Here is a 23,568-nt window from a genome sequence, read left to right on the forward strand (position 1 = left end):
GGCACCACATTTCAAGAAAGATGTGGAGAAACTGGAGAAGGTCCAGAGAAGAGCAACCAAAATGATGAAAGGTCTAAAGAGCACGATTTATGAGGGAAGACTGAAAGAACAGGACTTTAGTTTAGAAAAGAGAAGACCGAGAGGGGACATGATCATGGTTTTCAAGTATCTAAAAGGGTGTTACAAGGAAGAGGGAGAAAAATTGTTTTCCTTGTTTTCCTTAGTTTCTGAGGACAGGACAAAAAGCAATGGGCTTAAACTGCAGCAAGGGAGGTTTAGATTGGACATTAGGAAAAACTACCTAATTGTCAGGGTTTGTTAAACACTGGAATAAGTTGCCTAGGGAGGTTGTGGAATCTCCATCACTGGAGATATTTAAGAGCAGGTTCGATAGACATCTATCAGGGATCATCTAGATGGTGTTTGGTCCTCCTGTGAGGACAGGGAACTAAACTTGATCTCTCGAGGTCCCTTCCAGTTCTAGCATTCTATGATTCTGTGAAAGTATGTGGTGGAGTATTTGGCGTTTTCAGTTGTAAGCTGCTCAGTGTGACACCCCAGCCCCACGTGGAGTTGGCTGACCACACAGGGGTTGTTGAGCCTGCTACCCTTTTGGCTAATGGAGCATCAAGCCCTTTAGGTCAGGCAGAGGAGACTCATGATTTAAGATCTGGTGATTCCAGGTCTGAATCTCAGCCTGCAAAGCTCCTAGGGCCACTGCATTATCTAGAGCCCTGCAAATCCTTGGATATCCCCTTTACATCTGCGGGTATCCTCATCCGCAGAGGTGGATGTGGATATCCACAGCTCATTTTTGCAGATACGGATGTGGATACAAATTCTGCATCTAAAACACTGCAAATCTGCAGATCTCTGCTTTCTGTCGGTGGGTATCCACATCTGCTGTAGAGGTGGATATCTGCGGATCATTTTTGCAGCTGTAGCTATGGATTCAGACACCAATTTTGTATCCACGCAGGGCTCTAGCATTACTTGGAGATTAGCTCCAGCAGCGTTCTGTATGTGTGACTGGCTGCCCAATCTTAGGCCCTTGTGGTTTTAACCAGACTGTGATGGCAGACTGAGCCATGAATACATTTGAGAGGCTGTCTCCATGTGTGGTACCTGCTCCAGTGTTGGATTCGCATGCCTTCGTTTTATTGTTTTCCCCCGTGTTGCCTGCCTGGAAGAGAGATTGGGGTGAATGCAGCAGTGACAGTATGCGGGTGAGCCCTGGCGTGCAGCTCCAGCAAGAGCTGGCAGAGCTGCGGCACTCGCCAGCAGGGAGCTATTTAAAGAGCTGGCAGGAACCTGGGTTGTGATAGGACAGTACCTGTAAGAAATGTACATTACTGTTACACCTGGGTAAATGAGAGTCAATGCTACAGTGACTCCTCCAGACAGAGGTCAGAGCTTCCCCAAGGAAAGCACAGCGACCAAGTCCACTGGGTCAGCTGGTTTCTCTCCTCTCCCTAATCTCGCTGCTGCAGTGTGATGCTGCAGCAGGCAAAGAGTTAATTGTGCATTTGCTTCCCCTGTGCCGGGAGGGGGTGAGAATCTCTTGAGTTGAAGCTGATTAGGAGCAGTTTGGGCTGTCACCACTCTTGGTTTTATGATGGCCCTATAAAGATCAGCCGGTAATTCATTGAAACAGGCTGGGTTTGCAGGCTCTGCACTGGGGCTGCATATCAAACAGGCAACCTCTCGGCGAGACGCTCCACGGGATCCTTGTGAGGCACAAGGAAGGAGGGCGCCCTGCGTGCAAAGAACGTGTGCGGACGAGGGGCAGAGGAAGCGCGAATGGGCCTCCGGCTGCATCTTTGAGGCCGCTTGTGCAGGGGCTCGGGGTAAAGAAAGAAGATGGGTGAGGACACAGCTTATCCAAGGTGTCCCTATTTCCCTATGCTGAATGTGGGGCAACTGGTATAATTCCTCGGATCCAAGTGAGATCCACTGCCGTCCATCAGAGCTCCATCATAGAAACATGCAGATTGACATCAGGCTGACAGAGCCTCTAGTAAAAAGAAATAGTGAACAGTTCGGTTCTTTTTATTGGCCTATTTATCTTTAGGCCTTGAGAGATACGTCTCCTTGTGTGAACCTGGCACACACTCGTGCACACCTGTACACCTCTCTCACAGGTGACCAACCTCTCTCCCTCCGCCCAGTGATCTCCTCCATGCCGGGAACAGGTCCACCATTCCGGGAGCCGGGCATCACATCTTCCCAAGGTGACATATGGGGAAGGGGCATCACAGGTCTTCCCCAGACTTCTGCCAGGGTTCACAGCAGAACATGGCCAGCAGCAGCCTTTTGGGATATCCTGGGTACCCGAGACCAAAGTGGGTTCTAGTCCCACCTGGTACCCTGTTGCCTCTAGAGAATCTCAAACAACAGCGGGGAATGCACCCTGCAACTTCAGCACCCAGAGCACATAGAGCAGATAGACCATTTCAGTCTCGGCCCAGGTACTAGCAGGAGACACACTCACGTGCCTATGAAGAGAGATTAAAGAGACTGGGACTGTTCATCTTAGAAAAGAGGAGACTAAGGGGGGATATGACAGAGGTCTAAAAAATCGTGAGTAGTGCGGAGAAAGTGAATCAGGAAAAGTTATTTACTTGGTCCCATAACATAAGAACTAGTGGCCATCAAATGAAATGAATGGGCAGCAGGTTTAAAACAAATAAAAGGAAGTTCTTCTTCACACAGCGTGTAGCCAACTTGTGGAACTCCTTGCCTGAGGAGGCTGTGAAGGTTAGGACTATAACAGGGTTTAAAAGAGAACTCGATAAATTCATGGAGATTAAGTCCATCAATGGCTATGAGCCAGGATGGGTAAGGAATGGTGTTCCTTGCCTCTGTTTGTCACAGGGTGGAGATGGATGGCAGGAGAGAGATTGCTTGATCAGTATCTGTTCTATTCCCTCCCTCTGGGGCACCTGGCATTGGCCACTGTGGGCAGACAGGACACCGGGCTGGGTGGAGCTTTGCTCTGACCCAGTCTGGCCGTTCTGATGCATTCAGCCCTGCACTTGCAGTCAGATGCGCTAGGGTGGCCCTTACAGAGCAGCCAAGGGAATGCCCTCACAAGTCCAAGTGCAGGCCTGGAGCAGTGTCCCATGACCCCCCCGCATTTGGACATACGGTGAGTGAGGAGCCTTCCCCGAGGAGGGAGGGACCCCAGGAACCATCTCCGACCGGCGAGGTCCATTCGCCCCTGGAATAGTGCCCTGAAAGACGTCGTGGAAGCCCTGTCCCCTGGAAAACAACCTGTAGCGGGACTCAGTCCTGTGGTAGCCACGCCAGGGAGAGCGGCTGAGTAGAAAGGAGAACTGGTTGTGATGTAAGAGCCCTGGCTGTGGCGCAGGCTCTCTGAGGGATCTTGGGCAAACGGCTTCCCCTGTCCTGTGCTTGAGTTTCCCATTAGCACAATGAGCATAATACGCCTCTCCCTGATCCAGATGTTATAAGCATAAAGCCTGTTACTGATGACGGGGGCGTTCGGGTCCTGCAATACAAACGGCCATACAAGTACTTAGCTTAGCACAATTACTCCCCACCTCCTAACTTCCACAGTTTTGCCACACCAAAGAGCCTGTTGCGTGCATTTATGTATTTTTATTTCAAGCCCCTGATGTTTTTCCTGCTCGCGGTCTCTGATGTGCTTTCCTCTGCCTCTCTCCCTTGACCTCTCCGGGGGCTGCAGAGGGGCACAATGTGAAACAAAAGAGTGATAATGAAGAGAGAGCTGGGCCCGGGGACTCGGGTTTTGAAGAGCAGCAAGTTTCATTAAAATATAGGAAGGGGGAGGAAAGGAGGCATTTTCAAAGCTTTAAGCTGACCTGATTTCAAAGCACTCGTGTGTAATGCTTTGCCTTTCTCCTCTCTCTCTCTCTCTTTTAGGTAAGTGACATTTTATTCTGCTCATCCCTAAGATCGAGGTTGGATTTTTTTTTTAAAGTGGGGTGAAAAAAGAGAGTTGCAGTGAAAGCGTAAAGCAAATGCAGAGGACACTGGAGAGAAAAGCTGGATCAGAAGACACCTGGTCAGGTAGGTGGCTACTAAACGGAGACTTCTTGATTGCCTCGGAAGCTGTGAAGAAAGCGGGGGTATGTGTGGAGCTCCCTGCTGCGGTGATTATTGCTGATGAATTGGGCGCGGTGTGCTCTCTCGAGGAAGAACACCCCTCGGAGCTTCGGCGGCCAGCTGGTGTGTCGGTTTAGTGGAGGAACTGGGAACAGCTGGGCAGGGTGCTCCTTGGAAAGTACGCTTCTGGGCTTGGAGGGTGCCTGGTGCCGGTGATAGGGTTGAGTGTCGGCCGTCGGTTTTTCAGTGTCTGCGTTGTATTCGGACTCAGAGCATTCAGGGTGACTGAGCTGAAGGGCAGGGGCATTTGTGCATTCATAAGGGCTGTGTGTGTTGGTGTGTGGGGCTTTCTCTTGTTTACATTTGTGTAGCTCTTTTTTATTGCTGGTTTCACCAAATTGTCAGCCATAAAAATGACATTTTTTCTAAGGCCAGGTCTATACTAGATCCAGAAGGTTGGATTTCGGTGCATAACTCCAGCTATGTACATAATGTTGCTAGAGTCAACATACCTTAAACTGAGGTTGGTGCCGTCTTGGCGACTGCGAGGAGTGAGGTGACAATCGGGGGGTGCCCTCTGCATTCGATTTAGCAGGTCTTTACTAGACCCACTAAATCAAATGTCAGAAGATGGATTTCCAGCATGGCAAGTGGAGACGTGGCCTAAAGATTAGGCAAGTTGACAAGTGCAATAGGGACTAGTAAACAGAGCTTTCTCTGGAGCTCTTTGTGTGTCACGTGGCACATGTCCTGGCTGGTGGTGCAGATACGAGAAAAGCAGATTGACATTTTACCCTCCACCACCCATCCACCCAAAAGAGCACCCTGGAGCAGAGACCAGGCCCTTGGAGTCATGGGTGCTGATCTGCAATAGATTAGTGTTAAGGGGTTTTCCTTCACCAGAAAAACAAACACCTGAACCTAAATGACACCCACAAACTCAGTGTCATTCCCCATTCAGAAAATGATCCAGGGCAGCCAGGCACATTGCTCCGAATGGCTCCTCGGTTGTTTCCTTAGAGCCATGTCTGCTTGGCATGGTTAGCATGTGCTGACAAGGGGTTCAGCTTGTGAGGGCAAGTCGGGGTTCCCCTCGATCCTGCCCCCCGTAGCAGCAAGAACGGACTCCGCCCACCAGTAGAATAGGGAGGGTTTATTGCTTCTCCAGGATACAGCCCAGCACAGACGTGATGTGGTTACAGGAGTCAAGGCCAGGATGCCTCAGACCCTTGAGGTTAGGGGATCCATCACCCGCCCCCCAGACCCTGAGTTCTCAGCTTAGGTTGTTCCCTTCATGTTTCCCAGCCAGCCACTGACTCTTCCCCCGATACCTGGTGTTCGTCTCCGTCTCTCTCCCTTTGTCTATCCCCCTGGGAAGAGCCTTGTTCTCTGCCCAGGCTGGGCCTAGGTGTCTGGGCCAATCCACATGTGGGTGAGTCAGTGGGAATCCCAGAGCACAGCGCAGGGGGACACTGGACAGCCCCCCACTACGTCACACGGCTTAACAAGGCCGGCTTCTTGCAAACCCAGTGAGGGGGCAGCATGGAGAACAGCTGCTGCTAAGGAAGGAAGACCCACCCCCAAGGAGTTAGTACAGACGGAAGAAAATGCTAGAGCTGGTGTGGTTCTTTTCCCCTCTCCCCCCCCCCCCCCCCCTCCACTCCTCGTCAGCAAAAATTGCCAACTAAATTGTGATTCCCACCTGTGCTGGTGCTAATGTGGAAATGGAAAGAAGGCTGCAACTGAGTAATCCCGGAGCCCAGCTGAGCCACAGACCGGGCGGGAAATCCTTGGCTTGCCTAGAAAAGATAACCAGGGAAGGGGCCAGTCAAGGATACATATGGGCCGTCCAGATGTGGGGCTTATAGGGAGTCACATTGCTGGCTGTAAAAGCCACGTTAGCTCTGTAGGGCTGCAGCTGGGTTTTCAAGGGGGGTGCTTGCTCTGCAGGGAGGTGGCCTCTTCCCCATCCCCGGTGCTGGATGTGTGGCGTTTGCTCTGCCACCTGCCGGATTAGCGAGGTTTGCCCTGCCCATGCCCAGCACCAGATGAGCCCCCTTTCTGACTTGGCCTGCTCCAGCTCAGGACTGTACTGTTAGCTCCTCTCGTTTCCAGGGCAGCCTCCTCGTGCCCTGGGTGCCTGAGTTCTCTCCGTTGAAAGCGTCTCCCTGCCCCGTGCTGCAGAACTACCCCATGGAAAGGGCCGGTTCCTGTGGGCGTAAGTCCCTGCGTTTTTGGCAGCCACGTGCGAAATGCCGCATGCTGGTGCTAGGCATGGTGCCTCCTTAAGCAATTTGCGCTTGTACTATAGGATTGGGGGGGGGGGGGGAAGCTAGGCCAGCTGCCCTCCAGGGCTGGCATGGAAAAGGGAATTAAAGGGCAGAGGTCGTCAGGCTGGTGCCATCCTGGGAACGTGACTCCCATCCCCTACTAATGCTCTTGTTAAAAGGGAGTGGTACTGAGAGCCTTAAGTATGGGCCTGGCGGCGACTCAGTAACTCAGGGGTTAACTCGGCTGCCCCTCTGAATCTTCAGAACGCATAAACCCATGAGCATGTTTAGCCTCTCTCCCACCCCCCAATCCTACGCCTACCCCCACCTCCTTTGCTGAAATCCTTCCAATTCTGGATAAGGGGATTCCTCCAGAACTCAACGGGGCAGCAGGAGATATGGGCTCAGTGCCTGCCCGTGTGACCCTGAGCAAGTCATTCCCTGGTTGTGCCTCAGTTTCCCCTGAGGACAATGGTTCTTTTCTGCCTTTCTGTTCATGAGCTCTTGAAGGCAGGGGCTGTCTCTCACTATGCTTATGTCTAGTGCAGTGGGGCCTCACTCAGGGAACAGGCCGCTCGGGCCTACCCGTCGTGTAAATCGCATATGCGTTGCTGTAATGCATTTAATACTATGCTGTTGAAGGCCGTGATCCCCAAGGGTCTGAGTCTGATTGCACTGAAGTCAATGGGATCTCTGGAGCTGGTTTCAGTGTGTGCTTGATTGAGGCCTCCCTGTGTGGTTTAATGGAACCAGCTTTATGAAACAGCATGAAGAGGAAGGCTCAGTAACTAAATGCAGCGCCAGGGTCTTTTACTTGAACTTGGAGACCTGGGCCAGGTTTCACAAGGGCACTGTGAAAGCAGCACTACATAGATTTTTTTCATAATTTTCCTTCTGATCTTGTTTGTCCCTCTCTCCCCGCCATCCCCGCCCCCTCTTTGATCTGCAAAGTATGAACATTGCATTATTATCATAATTGCTCGAAGGAAATCAATAACGTTCTCTAATCAGCGCGGTGCGGAAAACCATTGGATCCTGCCAAATCCACACGTCAGACTCCCTGCACGAAGCAGATTTACCACAACCCCAACGTTGGCTTGAGGGATTTCCCCATTGGGGGTTATGATGTCACAGGCTTTGCCTGCGGTAGTTGGGGTGTCACAGGCCTGTGCAAAACAACTATATTTTTAAGGTGAGCTAAACATCCTAGCCAAGGCAAGGCAATTTGTAGCTTTCACATCCATGGCTTAGCCACAGGGGGGTGTGAGTGGGTTGTTGGCCCACCCACTTATGACCCAGGCCCCGCCACCCTGCCTCGGTTTTGCTCAGCTGGTCTGGCACTCTTGCTGGGGAGCGGGGTTGGAACACAGAGCTTGCTCCACGCTGCTCTTCCAGGACAGGAGCAACGCACCCGGCGTGCTTGCTAGAGAGTGTCATTGGTGCACGGGGTTTGTAAGACACCGACAACGCTCCACTGCAGGAACACTGTGCAAGCAGATTGGCGCATGTCTCTGCTGCCCAACCCCATGAGCAGCAGGGCAAGTGCCCTGCCCCACATTCCCCAGTAGCAGCACTGGGCTGGCATGGTGGGGCAGGCTTCCAGACCCTGCTCAAGAGACTCAGCTTCCCAACAGGAGCACCTAGCAGAGCAGAATAAGCCTCATGTCCCGTCCTACTCTTCAGGTAGGACCCTCAGTGTCCCTTGACCAGCGTGTCCATCACATCCCACCCTCTCCCAGGCTGGTTGGTGAGAAGTGGCTCAATGTCTCCTGATCCTTTTCCCCATCCCCTATCATTGCCCACCCATCTGAAGTCAGGGACCACTTAACGTCCCCTTCTGGCTAAGCCACTGTCTCGCATGGTTACCAGGGTCAGGATAACACAAACAAAAGAAGTATGTCTTCATGCAACAGATGGTCAACTTGTGGAACTCCTTGCCAGAGGATGTTGTGAAGACCAGGACTTGAATAGGGTTCAAAAAAGAGCTAGATAAAATCACAGAGTATGGGTCCATCAATAGCTATTAGCCAGGTTGGGCACAGATGGTGTCCCTAACCTCTGTTTTTTGGGGCTGGGAATGGGCCCCAGGGCACTTGATTATCTGCTCTGATCATTCCCTTTGGGGCACCTGGTATTGACCGCTGTCAGAAGACAGGACACTGGGCTGGCTGGACCTTTGGCCTGTCCCAGTGTGGCCGTTCTTAGAGTAAGTGAATTCCTCCGTAGACGTTACCTTGACCTTGAACCCACGTGAAAACTGCAGGTTGCCTTGTCTTCACAGAGGTACTGCCTTGTCTTGGCTAACTCCAGTGAGGGATGGTTACCAGGGTCAGGGTAACACAAACAAAAGAAGTATGTCTTCATGCAACAGATGGTCAACTTGTGGAACTCCTTGCCAGAGGATGTTGTGAAGACCAGGACTTGAATAGGGTTCAAAAAAGAGCTAGATAAAATCACAGAGGATGGGTCCATCAATGGCTATTAACCAGGTTGGGCACGGATGGGGTCCCTAACCTCTATTTGTCACCTTTTTCCTAGTAAAGAGGTACCCTGAGTGTGTGTGGTGAAGTTAGGACTTAGGCCAGAGAAGTCAGGAAGCTTGCGGAACCCATTCTCAGGATGGAAGGGAGGCAGTGTCATTGCTGTGCTTCTGTTAGTAAACAACAGACATCTGCTTTCCCCTCTCTGGAATCCTGCTTGGAGTATTTAACTTGCCTTCGCACTTCACCTTTAACTCGTTCCCCTTGTGGGAGCGCACTACTACAGGATGTGCCATTAGAGCATCACTGAGTAAATCCACATGCCATTCAGCACATAATACGGTATAATAAGACCCAGTGGAATAGATCTGCATATTTTTCTTCATTCCTCTCCTCTTTTGAGCCGGTGCACATAACTTATGGATGTATAAAATGCTCCTCTTTCTAAGACTGTGAATGCAAACGTGCCATTTAGCACTGCTGTTGAGTGGTGTGATTAGAGTCTAGACTTTGTAATGCACACACACTCCAGGGGCTGATTTCAGGTTTTGATAGGAACATCATATGTGCATTTCCTATCTTTTGTGAACTTGAAATCTCAACCTTAACAGTGGATCTCTGTGTCTCTCTTTGTCTCTCTCACAGACACATTATATGTATGTGTGTGCGCTATACACTCTGTGTAATTTATAACTACATACCGGAACTGGTCAAACTTTGACTAAAGCATTTTCTATTGGAAAATTCAGTTTCCATCAAAATCTGTGAAATTGTGTTCAAATATTGTTTAGAAGAAAAACCTTGAAGTTCAGATAAATGTCACATTTTGACATTTTTTGATCTATAACATTGCATTTTTCCTTGTGAAATTCCTTTTCACTTTGGAAAAAAGTGTATCCTAATATACATAATATAATAAAGGACATATAGAATCCTAGAACACTAGAACTGGAAGGGACTTCAAGAGGTCATGGAGTCCAGTCCCCTGCCCTCATGGCAGGACCAAGCACCATCTAGACCAGGGCTACTCAACACGCAGCCCGTGGGCCCCATGAGACCCGTGGCCTGTTTGTTTGTGGCCCACCGTGTGGTTTGGGTTTACGCAGGGCTCCACATGTGGCCCACGGGTGGGAACCAAAGAAAAAAATAGTCAATAGAATGGTCTTCTGTTGATATGCATTTTAGTAGTTACATTCCTGGACTGTCATTGCTCATTAAAAGTGCTGTCATATGGGGGGAAATTGGGCAAGTATTGCCTTTTATTAATATCAGCAGAACTGACTTAAAGGGGCCTGTGTGTTGTGTAGTCTTGCCTTAATCTTTGTATTCATGCCCGTCAATGTGAAAGAAGCTATTTGCATATATGCAATCACACTTAAGTTGCAGCCCTCAGCATGTTCTGTGAGTATCATTGTGGCCCCCGGGGCTTCCAAAGTTGAGTAGCCCTGGTCTAGACCATCCCTGACAGGTGTTTGTCCAACCTGCTCTTAAATATCTCCAGTGATGGAGATTCCACAACCTCCCTGGGCAATTTATTCCAGTGTTTAACCACCCTGACAGGCAGGAAGTTTTTCCTAATGTCCAACCTAAACCTCCCTTGCTGCAGTTTAAGCCCATTGCTTCTTGTCCAATCCTCAAAGGCCAAAGAGAACAATTTTTTCCCCTCCTCCTTGTGACACCCTTTTAGATACTTGAAAACTGCTATCATGTCCCCTCTCAGTTTTCTTTTCCAAACTAAACCAGCCCAATTCTTTCAGTCTTCCCTCATAGCTCAAGAAAAGAGAGCTAAAATCCGAACAGAATGGTCGTGTTGATAAGTCATTCACTTAGGCATCAGAAGAGGTGTCTAATATGATCTCAGGAAAGTCAGCTGATTAGTTCCCCATCTGTACCATGGATTTAACCATGTGCCTCTATTTCACACTAAGGCTGTGAGGCTAAATCATTTAGCAATTGGGAGGTTCTCATTCATCAGGGAGCCACAGAAGTAGAGGGAAAGGCAGGCCCAGATGCCAACATTTGGATCTGGATGTTAGCCCCACAGGCTGATGTTTTCAAAGCTCTGTATAATCTTTGAAAAATCTTTGAAAAAGCATCTTTGAAAAATCCCGTCTCTTGTGTTTAATGGTGTTGAGGTCTAGGCTTTCGGTCTGACATGGATAGAAAGATGAATACCACGCAGGCTTAGGCTAGGGTGTGCCTCCTAGGCCCAGAGTTTGGGATTCTTTGGATGTAGCATTTGAGGCTTGACCCCAGGGCTAGCCCATAACATTTTGGCACCTGAGGCGGGGACCTCAAATGACGCCCCCCTGCCCTCTCGCTTGGGCCAAAACTTTGAAAGGTCTCAATTCTGCCTTCCTGTTCTACTCCTCTCATGGGACTGCAGAGAGAATACATCTGCATCAGCAGCAGACACAATTTTCTACACTCTGGGTCCTTGTGGCACCCTCCCTTCCCCCCCCAGTCGGGCACCTGAGGTGGCTGCCTCATTTCGCTTCACGGTAAGGCCAGCCTTGCTTGACCCAAGATTGAGACAAGAACCAACATGAAATCTGGTTTTGTCACTCCTGCTTCGCCTCCAAAGGTTCAGTGATAACTGCTTTGGGATGGATTTGTCTCTATTATGATTTTGTTTGCACTGCGGTAACACCTAAAAGCCCCAGGCACTAAGTACAACCCGGCTGCACTAGGCACTACATGACCAAAAAAGATATTTCACCATCTTGAAGAGCTCACAATATCTTTGAAAGGGGCCCTGGCCAGGCAATGAAGAGGAAATATATGGACTCCCCAGCCGGGATGTGTTTAATACCGGCCTTCAGGCCAGTTCTCAGTCCTGCTGAAGGCCGGCAGTTTTTTCTGTAGTTAATGGACACAGCTCCACCCATGATGGGTGCTCTGGGCCCTAGGTCTGGTTCACAGGCTACCTATTGATTCTCCCATCCCTTCAGGTCCCATCAACCCCAACTTACAATCGTTAATTATTTCTCATTTGGAATCAATTTCCCCCAGTGCCTTTTTTTCCTCTGCCACATTTAATCAATGTTTTTTCCTTTTGTACCCTTCCGCTCCGGCCCAGAGACCGATTGCTCTTTGCAGAAGAGGCACGTCAGACCCATTCCCTGTGTTTGCTCGTCAGGTTGTCTCTCTGCATGAAAGGTCTAGCTAGTTATTAAGGGAGAAACAGTAAGTGATGGAGAAAATATCGAAAGGGGCGGGGATGGAAATAAAACATCCCATCAGGGTGGACAATGGACAACTAGCAGCAGAAGAATAGATCAGTAGCCATAAAATACAGAGTTGTGATTCCATCGCAGTGCTCCTGCAAGGTGATAAATCCCAGGAAGGAAAAAGTCTGAGCCATATATTACAGGCATGTGTGAAATGGGACATTGTCATGGGGTGGATGCACAGATCATAACCCACCTGCCTCTTAGCTTGGGAAAGACCAGCTCTACCTCCTGGGTCCTAGCCAAATCTCCCCTTTCCACTGCAGGGATTCCATAGAGCTCCTGACCTGTTTGGCAAGCGACTTGTATTTTTTCCCGCCTGGGTGCACTTTCATATTAAGGCCTGATCTGAAATTCTGCCACGGTCGATGGGAATCTTTCCACTTCAATGAGCTTTCGGATCAGGCCCTGAAATTGTGCCCAGCCATGCAAAAACGCAGACCATCTGCCAAGACAGCCCCGTATGCTTTCTGGAGCCTGGGTCTTGCTCCCCGCCTCCCCTGCTCCCGATGGACTGGAGGAAAGGATTGGCAAAGACTCAGTGTGCGTCAGGATGCGTTAGCTGTTTTGTGAGAATGGAACACACAGCCCCATTCATCAAAGCAGCAATAAGGAGGGGGCCAGTGAAGTCAGAGGGGGACTTCAAGGAGCTTTGGATCAGGCTTTTGGAGTGCAAGGGAGCAGCTAGCGGAAAAGCTAAGCTGCACACAGACACATTGACGCCTGCTAGGAGTGCAGTGACGGAGCATTAGAATCCTACCTGTCCTGCTGGGGGCGTGTCGCGTTGACAGGAAGCCAGCGTTACCTAGTGGCATTCAGCCTGCAGGGCAGAGAAAGCTTACAGCTCCAGCACTGTGTTGGCTCATTGTTAATCAGCCGTGTTACCTTTAGGGAACGTCAGTGGTGATTCATTTGCTGGTGGAGTAGTCGATGGAATTTCCTTTGACTCCTCGACTAGATGCTAAGCACTTCCACCTCTCAAATGGACACGAGCCCCAGCGGGGCCTCTTACGCATTTCGAAGTTGGAACGCCACGTGAGGCCTGGGGCCAGCGGGGGACTCAGAGACCCGGGTAGCCCCAGGGTCCATGCTGCACTTCCTCTTTGAAAGAGTCCTGCACATTTCAAAGCTGATGCGCGCGGGGAGCCTGGGGTCAGCCTCCAGCTGTTCCCGGGCTCCCCCCAGCATTTCACAGTGGCGGCGCTGTGTGGAACCTGGGGTCACACCAGCTGACCCTGGACTCCATGCTGCCCCTTTGAAATGCTGCGAGGAGCCTGACTCCGGGCTCCCTGTGGCATTCAGTGGCAGCACCGCACGGAGCAGCTGACCCCGGGCTCCGTGTGGCGCTGCCGCTTTTAAGTATCCCCCTCTTCTCGGCCCCCCTTGCTGCCGCTATCTGATGGGGGGGGAGCAGCGGGGAGGGGTGAGTGACTAGTCAACTATCCAATAAGCATTTGCTTATTGGCTAGTCAACTGGTCCTTTACATCCCTAGTGACCACAGCGTCTAGGAGCTCTGGATGTCATCCGCTGGGCTGGGAGCTGTGCAAACACAGCGCAAAAAGAGCAATCTCTGCCCCAAAGGGCTTACAGTCTATCTGTAGGACTCTAGCTGGATGCAGACAAATGGGGGAGGAGAAGGCAGCCAGGAGACTTCCTCACCAGCACGATAGGCTACTGTCTCTGCATGCTTGCAGCCCAGTCATTGTCATGGTCCTTGCAGGCATTGTGGCAAAGGAGAGTGTTACAAAAGCTTTTGAGGGAGGACAAAGGGTCACTTCTCCTGATGCGTGTGGGGTGCACCAGGCATAGGAGGCAGCAGGGGAGAAAGCACAAAGGCTCAGAGCCTAGGATGCAACACAATGGACTCAGAAACCCAGTAGGAGCAATGAAGGGCATCTAGCGAGGGTTTCCAATCCATACCTCCTTGAGCAGCTCCTCCTCCTCTGCCCAATATCAGCCTCTGAGAATCCCACCCGATGGGGTCATGTTCAGGAAGCCTTGCATGACCCCAGATCTTACACACACCCGTTTACACACACACACTCTAGAACTGTCCTTTATTCCCAGCCATGCGGGCACGAGGTTGAAAGCACAGCGAGAAAGGAATTGATCATCGCAACAAGTCACGTTTCCCCCACCTCTTTCCAGTCCCTGGTTTCGGACAAACATGCACCCAGAAAGGAGAGAAGGGAATTAAATTAACGTACACAATTTCTCCCTGTCACTGAACTCTGACTAATGAGTCTATTTCTGGGTAATAAGAAGGAGCAGGAAGTGACAAGGCACCGTAATGAATTAGTGGCCCAGAACCTCGTTAGTCAGAATAATCTTTCCACAAAAGATAAATGATGCAAACATTAATTATGAAGCTGGTGTGGAAATGCATTTCGCTGTTTGGCATCCCGAGGAATCGCTCCATGTTATTACTGGAGTGAGGTGCTTCTTTTAAAAGAAAAAGGTGGTCATAAACAAAACTAATAATATCTGGGTCTCTGGGTGTATTCACCTCGGCAAGGTGATACATAACCACAGGAGGAGGAGGAGGAGGATTTTTGAGGTACCTCACATATCTGTGAAGGCATTCCCGTCTGTGTCTGATAGTGCTAAACCAACATTAGAGATAAGCATTGTGCTAGGAGCTGTACAAACAGGAGGTTTCTGCCATGAAGAGCTTAACATTTAATCAACAGGACGGGCGGTGGAGGAGAGAGAAGAAGGTTTATTAACATATGTTATTTAGCAATTGACAATTTTTTTTGGTTCTTTTACTGTTTTTTTATTTGTTATACACATTTACCTCTATTATGATGTTTTTGAGTAGACTCCATGCTATGTCTTTCCCTATTTCACAGTTAAATTTTATTGTGTCAGGTTTCTTTAGTACTTTTCTGACGTCCGGATTTCTTTGGCACTTCCCCCGTATATAATGGTCAGTATTACCAAGCAGTTCAGTTATATTGATTTCTTGGACCAGATCCTCTGCTCTTTTTAGGATTAATCAATAATTGCCTTTCCCCTTGTGGGACCCTCAAGGAACTATACGAGGTTGGTGAGGCCTGGTTTTCTTTGACAAAAGCTGTGTTGATTCCTCCCCAATATATCATGTGTATCAATGTGTTTAATTGTTTTCTTCTTTACTATAGTTTCAAGCAATTTGCCTGACACTGAAGTTTGGTTTAGTGGCCTGTAATTGCCAGGCTCACTTCTGGAGGTTTCTTTTTTAACCAACTTTCCACTCACTACTGTACAGTGAGTAGAGTACAGAGGATGATTTAACTTCTACGTTCAAAGTTAGTAGCTTTGCAAGTAGAGTTCCCTCAGGACTCTTGGGTGAATACCACCTGGTTCTAGCGACGTATTACTGTTGTAAAAGCTATTTAACGTTTAGCTAGAAGCCATCTTGTATAACAGAAACCATTTCAGCTTTTTGTCTTTGCACGTAGGCCAAAGTAAACTTTCTATCACCCCATGCGCCAGGCCAAAACAAATGTGCTATTAAAATGTGTTAATTGGGCTGGTTCAAAAAGAAAATGTACTCCCTCGTACCTGTCCGCCATCTTGTTAATAAGGCTTTGTTTTTCCTAGTTTAATTAATTATTTCTGTAATTGAATGCCCTAACGTCAAACTGTTTGGTTAAGGGTATAAAAATACTAGAATTAATTGTATTAGGCAGCCTTACTGGGCCTGGCTTTGCTAAAACGACATTTAGCTCACTTTGCTTTTATTGGCCAATAAAACTGTCTGTTTAGCCGCGTAAACTAAGTGAGGCGTTTGCTTCAACACTGTTCAAATGATCAGTTTGTTCCAAAACCAGTTCTGTTCATGCCTCAGTCTGGGCAGGGCTTTGGCACAAGGGGCGGGGCTTTGGGTGAGCCTCCCCAGGACAGCCTTTCAATACTGCCAGGCCTGGGTCACCCAGGGTCCTGGTGGTGATTTAAAGGGCCCAGAACTCTTACCACTGCTGTGGTAGTGGCTGTGGTGATCAGCAGCCCTGGACCCGTTTAAATTGCCGGGCTGTGGGGCAACTGCCCCTTCCTCCCCATCACCCCGTTGGCAACCCAGAGTCTGGGACAATTCCTCAGATTTGTCAGCAGCAAAGAATAACTCCTGTGTAGGGATCTCTCTCCTCTTCTCTGCAGTGAAGACCAATTCATTTGCCGCCTCTGCGGTGGCCTTGTCTTCCATGAATGCTCCTTTAGCACCTTGATCATCCAGTGGTAGGTACAGTGGACTGGTTGGCAGGCTACCAGCTTCTGACATACTGTTTTCCCTTTCGCTGTTGGTATTTGTGTCCTTAGCTGGTTGATCTTCAAATTCTTTCTACGCCTCCATGATTACACTTTTATACTTGACTTGCCAGAGTTTATGCTCCTTTCTATTTCCCTCAGTAGGGTTTGACTTCCAATTTTTATGTCTTTTAGCCTCTAACTGCCTCCTTTATACTGTTGTTTAACAGTGATGACAATTTTTTTTGGTTCTTTTACTGTTTTTTTATTTGTTTACCTCTATTATGATGTTTTTGAGTAGTCTCCATGCTATGTCTTTCCCTATTTCAAAGTTAAATTCTGTTGTGTTGGGTTTCTTTAGTACTTTTCTCATGTCAGGATTTCTTTGGCACTTCCCCCACATATAATGGTCAGTATTACCAAGAAGTTCAGTTGTATTCATTTCTTGGACCAGATCCTCTGCTGTTTTTAGGATTAAATCAATAATTGCCTCTCTCCCTGTGGTTTCTAGGACTAGCTGCTCCACGAAGCAGTCGTTTATGGTGTCTAGAAATTTAATCTCTGTATCCGATCCTGAGCCCAACCCACTTGGGGTGGGACTTTTAGTGTCTGCAAATATATATATCTATATATATATATACACACACACACACACACACACACACACACACACATATACATACACACACTTTATTTGATTTATTTATATATGTGTGTGTGTGTGTGTGTATATATATATATAGATATATATATTTGCAGACACTAAAAGTCCCACCCCAAGTGGGTTGGGCAACGTCCTTTTCTTCTCAGGTTCTTAAGTCCGGCAAAGTAAACGTCCCCTTCACGTTCCCAGCCCTTCTTTGCACCCCTCTCATGGTTGCTGTCCCTGGGCCGGGCAGATGGAGCATTCGGGGTGCATTATAGAGTTCATCTCCTGTCCAGAGTAGAGGGAGGGAAAGAGGTAGCTTATTCACTCCGCCAGTCACCTCCCCGTACGCCTGCTCTCTGGCGCTGCCCTGCTGGCTGTTTGTTGCGTCTCTCTGACGCATCTCCAACACAATCAGCATAATAAAAGAGGCACCTAATGATGCCAAGTGCCCAGAGTGGTTCAAGCAATTTTGTAATCTTTACTCGTGGGTTCAAACCATTTTTATTTAGCCCTAACTTGAATATAATCTGCCAAGGAGAAGGATCAGCAGCAGCTATCCAGACTGCCCCGGCACCATGCACCCTTTGTTTATTGGTGTTCTCTGATGGACAGTGGCATCCTATCTGCTCCAAACCCCAGTCTTGACTGATCAGAGCTTCCAGGACTCCAGCCTTCATGACAGTCCAGTTAGAAGGTGTGACGGCGCGTTGGGGGTCCCCCGTCTCCTGCACCCCGAAATGGCACAAACAGACTGCACCAGCCAGTGGAATAGAGGAAGTTTATTGCCTCTCCAGGATACAGTACAGCACAGATGTAATCTGGTCACAGAGCTGGGCTAGGATGCCTCAGGCCCCCTTGAGATGGGGGAAGACCGGGCCCCTAAACTCCAGCCCCTTTCCCTAGGCTGTCTCCTCCATGCTGTCTCCTTCCCTAGGCTGTCTCCTCCAGCCAGCAACTAACTAACACTCTTCCAGCCCTGCCCCCCAGCCAGGGCAGCATTCCACCTTCCTTTGTTCCTCTCCATGGGGGGTGTCTGGCCATACTGGTTTGCATAGTGACTCATCCTGTTTTGCTGGGTCGTGGTACCCACGGCAGCCAGTGGGGGTTACCCCAGAGCCAGCAGCATAGAAACCAGCCAGGTACCCCCACTACGTCACAGAAGGCACCTAGCAGGGAAGCACTTACACCAAAAATGCAAATTTATAGAGGCGAAGGCGAGGGCAAGGAAGTTTGCAGACACCAGGAGGTGGAGAAAATTATTCGATTCCCCTTCTCAGCTAGCAGTCGCTCCCACCTCTACCCTGCCCCCAGTCTTAAAGAGCTTCTCCCTGTTTTCTCCTTTGTCATTTTTGTTACTGCCATATTCAGTTGGCTTCTTGCACATTTCAAAGAGCCGCTGCCTGGCATTTGGTCACGGCTGCTTCTGTACCTTCCAGGTACAATTACTGTACAATACAACTTGATTGGACACAGTGTCTTTCATACCAACCTGCCTCTGAAAGCTCTTTGCAGGATCTAATGCCTTTCCAGAGCAAAATGACAAATAATAGGAGAGGAATTAAAAGTGGAATGAGACCAAGTGTGGTGGTCCCATCCTAAAAGGTGGTTCTGCTCATGCCATTGCAATCTCCCCTGCCACCAGAGACTGGACCAAGCCCAAGGTGTAGCCAGTACTGGCTGGGAAGAGGGCACAGGCAGGGCAGTTGGGGAATGAGTTGAATTGGTGCCGTCTCTGCTAGCACCACTCTAGGTATGGTGAGATAAAGCTGCTGGCCCTGTGCCATGGAGGGGAGATGCTATGGAAAGCCATGGAACTTACCCCATGGAAGCGTCTGGTCCCAGGTCACTAATGCGTCGTATCAGAGTCACGGCATCAGAAGCGGCAGCATCCAGCAGATGGCGCACTGGGGTGGGAGCCAAGAGACTTGGGTTCTAGTCCCGGTTCAGCCTGACCTTGAGCAAAGCACTTCCACTCTCACAGCCAGTTTCCCAGCCTGTAACTCTCTTGTCTAGCGGAGTTCTTCAGAGCAGAGATTGTGTCTGCCAGGCCCACCAAGAGGGCATGGGGGAGGGGATGACTGGCTCTGGGCCCCTTCATCCATCAGAGCCGTGGGTGGTGCTGCGGTCTGGGGTGCAGTGTGGTGCAGTCCAAGTGGTGCTGAGGCTGGGGGGGAAAGAGGGGCACGGTGCAGTGTGGTGCAGTCCAAGTGCTGCTGAGGCTGGGGGCGGGGAGAGGGGCACAGCGCAGTGTGGTGCAGTCCAAGCAATGCTTAGGTTTGGGTGGGGGGGGGAGAGGCAGTGTGGTGTAATCCCAGGCATTGCTGAGGACTGACTGCTCCCAGCCTTGCCCCTTCTAAGAGTGCGAAACCAGACCCTCCCCCCATTGCCCAGGGGCCCAGAAGGTCTCTTGGCCCCCCAGTGTCTGTACAGGTCCTAGTACAGCTGGGATTTGAACTCAGTCCTTTAGATGCTACCGCAACCCAAATTAATAACAACAATAGTTGTGCTGCTTCTAATAACGACTTCTCTACACACACCTGTATCACTCTAGCTATATTGGTTTGACACTGTTATAGTACAGTGCAGTTAAAGCGGTCCCTAGTGTAGACACAATTATGCTGGTATAAAAGTGCTTAGATGAGGAGAGCTTATTCCTATAAGGGCAGAAGGATACATTATATACTATTATAAAGCACTTTTATTCTGGCATAACTATGTTGACACTAGCAGTGGTTCTGGTTTTACTATTTAAGCTAAAAAGTCACACCCAGGGCCAAAATAGATACAAACAAAAGTCACACAGAAGAAGTAATGTTTTTAAAAGTTCTAATGTGACTTAATAGCCTAAGTCCAATTTTCAAATGAGACTCAATCTAGAGCAGTAGTTCTCAACCAGGGGTACATATACCCTTGGGGCGGACTGGCCCGGTGGGATACTGGGAATTTCCTGGTGGGCCATCGTATCCACCTGTGATGGGCTGTTGTATCCACCTGTGATGGGCCATCGTTGTCCCGCATGCCGAGTGGCTCTGCATCCGCGCTGTATGTGGCGCACAGAGTCTGACCCACCGCTTGTGCTGCATGCTGGACGTGACGCAGGGAAAGGGGGCGGCGCTCGAGGGGCACATAGGGGTGACATCATGGGGAGGGCCATTCCCAGGCCTATTTTGATAGCTGGTCCACTCCTATATACCCTGGGAGCACACCAAGGTCTTCCACAGTGTACATCAACTCCTCTAGATATTTGCCTCATTTTATAACAGGCGATGTAAGAAGCAGTCGTGATCAGTGCAGACTAGAATTCCATACAGACAGTGACTTGTTAATACTGTTCTGGAGACTATACACTGAAATGCAAGTACAATATGTATATTTCAATTGGTTAATTTTATAAGTAGAAGATTTGTCCGGCATTGCTTGGGTCCTTCAGGGCAGGAGGCTCTGGAGTCAGGGAAGAGGCTTGGGGATGTAGGGGGTTCAGGACAGGAGGCCAAGGACATGGAGGAGTCAGGACAGGGGGTGGAGGGGCTCAGGTCAGGGGTCTGTGGGTGTGGGGGCAGGGGAAGACTGTGATGGGGTGCAGGAGCTGATGGGGGCCACACTGCCCAGGTGACAGCTCTCCGGGGCTGGCTGTGGATCCCTAGTGCTGGCTGAAGTGGTGGGTCGCTCTGGCTGTGTGGTAACTCCAAGGGGCTGACTGCAGCAGGGGCCACGCTGACCTGGGGCAGGTGGGCAGGAAGCTTTTCTCCACCCTTTCTCTCTGGTGCTCCAATGGGATTATAGACATCCTGGTCCCCACGTCTGGCCCCTTGCTGCCCCCTTGTGGTCATTACACAGTATAGCTGTTCCTGTTAGCATCCCTCCCTGTGAAAAACAGTCACATTCCAGGCACATTGCATTGTCCTGGCACACCCAAACCCTGACCTGGCTTTAACATACATTAAGAGGAAGCTACATACCAAATTTGGTGGTCCTAGCTCTTACCGCTTTGGAGGAGTTCTAAAACAGACAGATGGGCAGACAGATTCGCTTGCTCACAGACAAACGCATTCTCTCAAATATATAGTAAGTGATATGGCAAAAAGAGAAAGTTGGTAGCATTGTTGGTAACAGCGTGCTGTGCAATACTTATCTCATTTTGTAAACAAGTGGTTTTTAAATTAAGTGAAACTCGGGCTTTGCAAGACACATTGAGCTCCCGAAAGGGGTACAGGAGTTTGGAAAAGTCGAGAGATGCTGGACTGGTGGACTAGGCACTGGACTAGTGCCTGACACACACTTAAAACTGAAATGGACTTAGTGGCCCAGGGCTGTTAAAAATTGTACCTCCTGTGCAGTGTAGTTAGGTCAACTGAGCCTCCACTGTAGCCTCAGAGAAGTGAACAGAAGGAATCCTCCGTCATCTTAGCTACGGCCTGTTGGAGAGATGAATTAATTACAGTAGTGAAAACAAATCCTGGGAGCACTGCAGGGAGAGCCTACACTACAGTTGCAGTGCATAGCTGTGCTGATTTAATGGAGGTGGGGTAGGCGTTCCTACGACTACACTTCAGGACTTATGCCAGCATAGTCTTTAGTGTAAACACAACCTACAACAGGAGGAGGAGTTTTTCCGCTGTTGTAGTAACGCTGCCTGCCTGAACAACGGCAGCTATGCTGTCAGAAGCGCTCTTCTCTCAACATAGCTGTGTCTATATGGGTTTGTGTTGTCAACTTAGCTGTGTTGCTAGGCATGTGGGGTTTTTTTCCCACACTCCCGGCCAGCGTAAGCTACAAGTGAACACCGGGCCGTAGGCACTTCGGAGGCTAAGCTCCATTTCCTCTCAATGAGAGTGCAGTGCGAGGCGTGACAGCATTATGGCTAGACACCCCCCAGCTAGCTAGCTGCAATTACAATAGAAGTGAAGCCTTCCCAGCACAGAGTCGCCGCTCGCATACATATCTACAGGTCCCACATGGGTTCGTACAGCCCTGTGGCTTCGCTGCTGGTTTTCAAATGCACGAGATGTAAGCGAGCTTGGATATACTGGCGTACGCAGCGGTTCCACCACTGGTTAGGGTTGTCAGTTATTCCTGTCTGCCACATCTGGCAGGGGTGGGAGGCAGCGCCTTTTTTTTTTTTTGCTCAACAACTTTCGTCTTCTGGTTGTTGTTGTTGTTTTTTTTTTTCTCAACCATATTCAGGACTTTTGGTGAAAGCGTCTGGCAAGACTACCTCTGGTTGCCATGTAGACAGTTCCTTTGGCTCCTAAAGGCTCGGTCTCTTTTGAGACCGGACTTTGGTTTGGAGCAAGAGGCTTAATTTCCAGGTTGAGGCAACGGCCCTGCACTAGCTGTGAGCAAGACAGCTTCTTGCAGAGCAGAGCCGTGGTGGAATGAGCCATGAGAAGGGCTGAGCATGTCAGGCAGGCTCATGGGGCGGTTAGCCCCTCCTGCCCTCTGTATTTAGCATGCTCATTCAGAGCCAGCATAGGTATGGCCTCTCCAGCTGAGAGGTGCATCTCCAGCTTGGTGGATAGGTTCCTCCGGCACTTATGAAAAATATACCCTGCTCTGACAGGCTTTCTGCTGTGGGGGTGTGAGTAACCCAGATGAAAAGCCGTATGTGTCTGTGGCGGGGGAGTGGAACTGTCCTTTCCTGCTTTTCCACAAAAAGTCAACCCATTGCAGCTGTCTGCTTCCCAGCTCCCCTGAGTGGTGTGGGCTGAGGGAGGTGGGTGCGCAGCCATCAAACAACCGGTCGGTGCCGCCTGTCGCGTCCCACCTCTTCTCCACACTTAATACGCTGGTCTCAGCTGCTGCTTCCCCACTATCTGGCTAGTGATTCTGCGTAACACAAGGGAGGAAAGGAGGGATGCAAACCAGCCAAGGAGTGATTTCTAATTTTCCCCGACTCCCACTCAGCACGTTACTGTGCTGTTCAATTACGACGCACTCCCAAATCATCATCATCCAAGGGAAATGAGAGACAAGGAAAAAAGACATTTTCATATGTATATTATTATTGTTTTTATTATTGTCGCTCAGCTGTTTGCCAGTTCTGCTGTGCACTCGAATTAGAGACATTAGTGGGCTGGAGTATATGACCTATGAGGAGAGGTTGATAGATTTGAGCGAGGGGGGATTTGAGAGCAACCTTCAACTCCCTGAAGGGGGTTCCAAAGAGGATGGAGAGAGGCTGTTCTCAGTAGGGACAGATGGCAGGACGAGGAGCAATGGGCTCAAGTTACAGTGGGGAGGTTCAGGTTGGATATTAGGAAAAAACTATTTCACTAGGAGGGTGGGGAAGCAGTGGGCTGGGTTCCCTAGGGCGGGGGTGGAATTTCCATCCCTAGAGGTTTGTAAGTCCGGGCTTGACAAAGCCCTGGCTGGGATGATTGCGTTGGGGTTAATCCTGATTTGGGCAGGGACTAGACTCGATGACTCCTGAGGTCTCTTCCAACCCTGTGATTCTATGAAAGATGATGGGCAATAAACCAGGCTTATGTAGGAAACACACAGCGTTAAAACCTTCTGCTGTGGCTGGATCATTAAAAGCCACAGAACAAAGGCACACCTTACGCTTTGGTCCCCTTTGCACACAAAGGAACTAATCAGATGAGATCTTTTCTTGCCTGTTTCT

At 49.6% G+C, this 23,568-nt stretch overlaps 1 protein-coding gene across 2 annotated transcripts in view; it reads left to right on the forward strand.

Moving 5' to 3' along the window:
• Nucleotides 1-23,568, forward strand: part of NTM (neurotrimin) — a 738,537-nt gene that overhangs the window by 220,975 nt on the left and 493,994 nt on the right. Inside the window, exon 1 of one of the 2 annotated variants that reach the window (XM_075909355.1) lies at nt 3,763-4,053. The exons of the other annotated variant lie outside the window; for it this stretch is intronic. Coding sequence (XP_075765470.1) covers nt 4,005-4,053 — 49 coding nt within the window. The 5' untranslated portion in view covers nt 3,763-4,004. Of the gene's footprint in view, nt 1-3,762; nt 4,054-23,568 lie in introns of those variants that run through there. 2 annotated transcript variants of the gene reach the window in all.

The sequence above is a fragment of the Pelodiscus sinensis genome, chromosome 26, assembly GCF_049634645.1.
Source record: "Pelodiscus sinensis isolate JC-2024 chromosome 26, ASM4963464v1, whole genome shotgun sequence".
Classification (NCBI taxonomy): domain Eukaryota; kingdom Metazoa; phylum Chordata; order Testudines; family Trionychidae; genus Pelodiscus; species Pelodiscus sinensis.